The 7,037-nt window shown below is 40.1% G+C and overlaps 1 protein-coding gene across 1 annotated transcript; it reads left to right on the top strand.

Moving 5' to 3' along the window:
* Positions 1 to 5,252: 5,252 nt before the first annotated feature.
* LOC109215086 (protein EARLY FLOWERING 4-like) lies at positions 5,253 to 5,651 on the top strand. The gene has a single exon (XM_019379105.1). The coding sequence runs from the start codon at positions 5,253 to 5,255 to the stop codon at positions 5,649 to 5,651; it is 399 nt and encodes a 132-aa protein (XP_019234650.1).
* Positions 5,652 to 7,037: the final 1,386 nt, after the last annotated feature.

Below are 7,037 nucleotides of genomic sequence, written 5' to 3'. Positions count from 1 at the left end.
ACTCTTGTATCTCACTGCTAGCAGACCTGACATTGTTTTCAGTGTAGGACTTTGTGCTCGTTTTCAGGCAAATCCAAAAGAGTCTCACTTGACTGCTGTCAAGAGGATATTGAGATATCTAAAAGGAACCACTGATCTGTGCCTTTGGTATCCTAAAGGTAGTAATTTTGATCTAGTAGGATATGCTGATGCTGATTATGCAGGTTTCCTAGTGGATAGAAAGAACACCTCAGGTATGGCACACTTCCTTGGTTCATGTCTTGTGTCATGGGCTACCAAAAAGCAAACCCCTATCTACTGCTGAAGCTGAGTATGTTGCTGCTGCTTCTTGTTGTGCTCAATTACTATGGATCAAACAACAGCTCTGGTAGATTTTGGAATTGAAGTGGGATGTATTCCAATATTTTGTGATAACACTAGTGCTATAAGTATGACAAAGAACCCTGTTCATCATAAGAGGACTAAGCACATAGATGTTAGACACCACTTCTTAAGAGATAACTATGAGAAAGGATTGATTTCAATAGAATTCTGTGCTACTGATAAACAAATAGCTGACATCTTTACTAAAGCATTGAGTAGAGAAAACTTTGAGAGGAACAAGTTGGAATTGGGGATGATTAAGATCACCTAATAGGTCCAGTTCAGAATGCACGATGAAAAAAAAATATTTTGAAAAACAAAATGAAATTTTTTTTTTGGTTAGGAGTTCTAACTATTGTGTAAATATCTAGATCAATTCTTACTCAGTTTCATACTTTAATCAGTATACTCCTGTGACATGTGTATATATGACTCACTGATCTCTTACAAAGTTTTTTCTATTGTGACATTTGAGGCATGTTCAAGAGAGTTCTACTTGAAGAACCTGGTTCATTAGTATATGCTTATGAGAAAGTTCAGGTATGTTTTCTATACGTGCACAATTAGAAAGATTAATTTTTCAATCATGAGCAGAAGTCCTACATTCATCAAATTCCCAGAAATTCTATCCGTTGAGCATTGAACCAGTTTCATTCTCCTAGAACTCTAAAGAAAACGGGATTTTTGCCTAAAATCTAGCGTCGCCTATTAACCACTAAGAGACCGGAATTCTAAAGTGATTAGACTTCTAATTGACTCCTGCAAAAAGCTGCCGTTACTGCAATTACTTCTAATCATCTTTAAATACTCACCACACCCTTCTTCATTATTTCATAACCGTCAAAAATCCTCTCTAGTTCTGATTATCTTTTTCTCTCCAAAATTCCCAAATCTTCTCCAGAAATAATTCATCATGACTAATCCCCAAGATAATCCTAGAACTCCCCCACCAGTATCCCCTTCTAATACATCCTCATCTACACCCCCTAGTGAAACCTCAAAACCAAGGTTCCGCCGGCAGAAAATGTTGGCTAGAAAAACTGTAGCTTCTGGTTCTTTGAGAAAAGCTCTAAATGAGAAATTAAGGGCTAGCCAGAAGAAGGAAAGTTCTGCTAAAGAATCTGACTCCAGCTCTGAGTCTGAAGCTTTTATCTCTGCCAGCGAAGGTGAAGAACATGGTTCCTCTGACACTGATAAGAATCAAGAAACCCCTGGTGAGGTAAATACTTGTTTGGTATGTTCTGATGTAGTTGAAAAGGTTGAAAATAGGTTTGTCTTGGTTGGTCCTTTCAAGGATGTATAGGGTGCTGATTCTAGTAGAAGAGGAGGAAAACAGAAAGAAAAAGAGAGAGAGGAGACAGTGGTAATGTGAGGGGAAATAAGAAAGAAAAATTATTGGCTATCTGTGGGAATGTTGAAGAGAGTGGTAACAACTCAGGGGGAAATAGTTCTGGGGAGGCGGCTGAAGGGCTAGTAAATTTAAGCAAGCATCAATATGAACCTGGTGCATCTGCTGAGGAAACTTTGGCAGAACTTCTGAAGAAGGTTGGGGCCAGTTATGATCCAAAGAAGCACAAGGCTTCCACACAAAAGGCTCCAACTGCTTCCAAGCCAACAAAGAAAAGTAAAGTGTCATCTCAAAAGCCTACAGTCCCTTCAGTACCAAAGGGAAGAGCTACTAGAAGCAAGGTGAAGCAAAGTAAAACAGAATTGCAGAAAGCTCTAGATGAGAGCAGGAAGAAAAAGAGGGAAAAAGGAAAGGCTAAGGTTGTGGAGAGTTCTGAGGTTGCAGAAGAAGAAGAAGAGGAGATGGACCTGGTCCATCAAGAAAGAGGAACAACTGAAGAAGTTCCTACTCCCAAACCAAAAAGATCCAAGACTTCTTCCAAGAAGTCTTCCTCTTCACCAGTATCAGCTGAACCCTCCTTAGCCAAAAGAACCAGATCTGCAGTGAAAGGGAAATAGGTAAAAATTACTAAAAAAGAAGAAGAATGGAGTGGAGAAGAAGAAGAGGAGGAGTTTGAGAAAGAACAGGATAGGTTTGCCATCTTTGGCAGGAGAAAATTTTTTAAAGGAAGATTGTTGAAAGACCCGGATGAGCCAGGTATGAGAAGATTGATGGATGCTCTTACTGCACAAGGGTGGAAGGACATGGTCCTTGAGATGGATGGAAGGCTGGCTAGAAATGAGTTGATTGAGTTCATGGCCAATGCCACTATGAAAAATGGGGTAGTCTCCATCCTGGTGAGAGGAGTAAAAGTGGAGTTTGATGCAATCAAACCGGGTGAGATTCTAGACATACCAAGTGAAGGGTATGATGACTATGCAAGGCAGAGGTGGCCATGTCTGGAATCTCTCCCCACTGCTCTTCAAATTACTAGAAATTTTTGTGATGCTGCAAATGCTGAAGATGTACCTGAAGCCAGATTTGTTTAGAAGAGTGAGATGAGACCTGAGCACAAGGTCTTATTTGTATTGAACAAGTGCCTGCTGCCCAGATAGGAGAGGAGGCATACTGCCAACTATATGGACCTGGTGCTTATGGAATACCTTGTGAGAGGAAAGCAGATAAATTGGCCTGCTTTTATTGTCAAACTACTGGAGAGGGTCATTAATGGCTCCAAGGCACATGCAACTCCATATGGGTTCATACTGACTATTGTGCTGGACAAGCTTAGGGTGCCTTTGAAGAAATGGGAGATGGCATCAAGCAAGGAGCATTTTGGTGTTAAGACCTGATTGGCTTGTGACTATCCTGTCAATGCCACCCCAGTTGAACCTGGTTCATCTCTGAAGACACCAGTAAATAGCAAGGTTAGGGCTTTGGTTCGAGAGTGTGGAACTAAGGGTGCTAAAATTGCTAGGCTTCAGGCTCGTGTTGCTGATTTGGAAGCTGAAAGAGATGGCCTTCGAGCTGAGCTAGCAAAAGAAAAGGAGAAAAGTGAAGGAATGCTTAAGAATATGCTCAACCTTCCCCAAACCCAGCCCTCTAGTTCCTCCAAGCCTTAGGTCTTCCAGTTCTTGTTTTTGAACCTATCTAGAACCCCCAGTGACCCAGATTCGGGATTTTTTCTGTTTTTGTTGCTCATGTTTGGAAGTTTTTCTTTCTCTTTGTGGTCTGTTTGTGGAAACATATCCTAATCAATGACAATTTGCTTTTTCTCTTGCTCTATGAAGATTCTGATCTTAATATTTAATTTTGATTGTTGGTTGTTGATTAATTGAACCATGTTTTCACTTGCAGTTGCCCTAGTGGCTATGAGTAATTATTAAAATATGGGATTCACATTATTTGCAACTTTTCGATGATGCCAAAAGGGGGAAGAGATATTGTGCTTTACTTGTTATTCTGATTCTGAATAATGTGATATTTATAACCTGATTAAACCTGGTCCTTGATGATAAGTTAAAATTTCTAAGTTAAAGTGTTGACGATTAAGCTGAGTTCCACAGGTTGTCTGATCAGTAAAAGCACAGAGTTTGTCATCATCAAAAAGGGGGAATTTGTTGGCCCAAGTTCAGGTGAAGTTTTGAAGAATGACAAATGAACTCAGTCATGGACCAGGTCCATCATGTGAGACACAGTGTTTATCAACCTATACATGTGAGATACACATGAAGGAGATAAGTCTCAAGGATAAAGCAGCAATATCTCCTGAACTGATCGAAAAGGTTGCATATTGGATGAGGAAAGAAAGTATCCTCATGGGAAGAGGGCACGATTCGGATAAAGGATAGAGTTGGAGTTTGTATTGTTCAAGGACTCAACTTCGATGGAAGATCAGCAATTGAGTCTCAATCAAACTCTGTTACTAACTCATTAAATAACAGTACTTGTTCTCTTTTACAGGGATTGCACAAACGCAGAAGTGAAACTAAATTGAGAGCAAAAGAGCGAGGCAATTTTGCAAGCAATTTATGTGAGATCAAGTGTGCATTCCTGAAACTACTTGGACAAGATAGAAGAACCAATTCCATTGTGTTTATTTTTATTCTAGTTCAATTATAGTAGGTGGTTTAGAGTTGTACCTTTCCAGCTTTTGTAGAAGCAATTGTAATAGGTACTTTGAGTATTCATGTTATAGGCTAACTTGAAGGTGTCGCAACAGTTGAGGCTGTGTGCCATACTGGGATTAGAGTTTAATCCTTAGGTTTACAAGAGCTTTGTAAATGCTGTTTTGGCTCAGTGATTTTAGTGGAAGTTTGGGAAAATCCTACTGAGTAGTAGGTCGTGGTTTTTTTCACCTTTTGAGCCAGGTGTTTTCCACGTAAAAATCTCTGTGTTATTTATTTTATGCACTCTTAATTCCGCAAACAGTAATAGTAAGTACACCTAGAAGAATCAGGTTCTTCTAAAGCGAAAATTGGGTACCACACAAATCACCCCCCCCTCTTGTGTGGTATTGACGTTTAGAACATCACACATCGACCAAAGAATATAGCAAGGACTCCAGGACTATATATATGCGAGGAATCCTCCAAGTGAAGGGAGGCTTTTTCTCTCTTTCCTCTCTTCTATAGCTTTCTTTGAAGAAAGGATGTAAATTGATTGTCCTCACTATATCATGTAAATTGATCATCCTCACTGTATCATGAGAGAAGAAACGAAAAACATCAATAAGATTGATTGCCCTTATTTTATCTTATTCATCACTTTCTGATTCATTTTTAGATCTGGAGTTTATTACGTTTGACTATGATTTACCTCTTCATCTTCATTAATTGATTTAATCAAAAAGGTTTCGACATCTTTTAGTTAAACACACTTCCTTGACCTCTATATAAAGCACAAGAAGTAGGCAAAATTGTATCAAACACTTGTACATCTTCAAAGACAGAAGGAAACCTCAACATTTCCATTTCTTCATCAATTATTCTTGAACTACATGATGGAAGAGACTTCAAACCTCAATCGCCACCGTCAATCCTTAGAAAAATCCCGCTCCCGTAACTCTGCAGCCACCACTAATAACCATCGCAGAGCCAACAACCCTATCGTGGAAGAGCAATATAGGGATGACGACTTCAGTATGGAAGAAGAAGGTGACTCTGAGACGTGGAACTCTTTTTCCAACAATTATAGACAAGTGCAGTCGATGTTAGATCGAAATAGATTGCCGATTCACCATGTTAATGAGAACCACCAGTCAAGAATGCACGACAGAATGGTGCAGAACGTGGGTCTAATTCAGGAGCTGAACGGCAACATATTAAAGGTTTCGTCTCTCTATTCTGACATCAATATGGACTTAACAGCCATGGTTCATCAGCGAAAGAACGACGTTTGAAAGAATAACAACGACTATAGAGGCTTCTCTACGATTCTTGTATACGGTAAAAATCAGAGGGTCCAATTTTGTGACGCTTCGTAAGTATGTCTCAAAAGGATCGAGGCGCATCTCGAGGTTTGACCCCGAGGGTTCTCAATGTTCAACCTCGGGGAAGTATAAATCGATGGTTATGATGGCAAAACGGGAAGTTCCCAAGGCACCTGATTAAAGCTGACCAAGTCTATTAGGCTAGTACAAGCCCGTACCGTGACATCAAATGGCTGTATCAGCCGCGTATCTTTGTAATAAATGCATATGTACCATTTTGGGATTCCTCCTCATATATATAGGTGATCCTTGTCGCTTTGTAAGGGATACATAGCATACACAATATTGAATACAAGAACAAGAACATTCTCTACTCTCTAACTTAAACATATTCTCCTTTGATCTTATTACTTACATTTATTGCATTTCATTGATTGTTCTTCATTTATCACTCATCATTGATCATAAAAAGCCCTCATCAAGGCCCTTAGAACTGTTAGTTCCCCATCGAATGTTCAGAGCCTAATGCCTAGCTCGACCTCGAGGCCCCGATTCTCAGCCACTTGGTTTACTTGATACGCTACCTTCAAGTTGTTACTTTGTTTTCTATGTCTCCCACTTAGCATCAATTGCTTAACAACTAGCATAAAAATTTTGCGTATTTTTAGAATCACAAAATTAAATCTAATTGTAATTACCGTTTTCAAGATAAACAGTTTGGCACCCATTGTGGGGCTAAAAATAATAGATTGTTTTCTTGTTGGTTTACTACATAATGCAAGTTATCTTTTCACGCTTTTTCTTGTCCAAGGAATCTTTGATTTCAGGCCAAAATGTCAAACTTAGTGAATGCACATGAGAACAACGGTCCTGAGGACCATGGAGAGAATGATGTAGTTGTTTCAGGTGTTGGTGTACCACCGCGAAACCCTAAGGATGCACCAGAACCAATTCCCGTGGACGTGGTCTCGCGCAACGCCCAACACGTCAATATAAGCTCCCACACTGACATGAGTATACGCCAAGAAAACCAACAAGAAGCTCAAAAAACCCCAGCTCGGGAGGAACGACAGGTTAGATTTCACGTCATTTTTGAGATGTTGCAGGCGCAACAGCTGGCGATCGCTCAGCTGCAGAGCCACCAAAAAACTCCGAGCACAACAGGACCGGAAATGACTCCTCAAGCCGAACAAATACCAGAAAGATCAAGCAACAACGGGTCAGCAGCCGATCCCGCTATCATAAAAATGCTCGAGGACCTCACGAAGAGGATTGAATCGGGAGAAAAGAAGATAGAAGCCAATGACAAAACGGTGGAGACCTACAATTCAAGGGTCAATCAGATCCCAGGCGCAC

Source organism: Nicotiana attenuata, unplaced genomic scaffold (assembly GCF_001879085.1).
Source record: "Nicotiana attenuata strain UT unplaced genomic scaffold, NIATTr2, whole genome shotgun sequence".
In the NCBI taxonomy this organism is placed as follows: domain Eukaryota; kingdom Viridiplantae; phylum Streptophyta; class Magnoliopsida; order Solanales; family Solanaceae; genus Nicotiana; species Nicotiana attenuata.
Note: the sequence above shows the minus strand (reverse complement) of the source record. Positions and strands in the feature narration are given on the sequence as shown.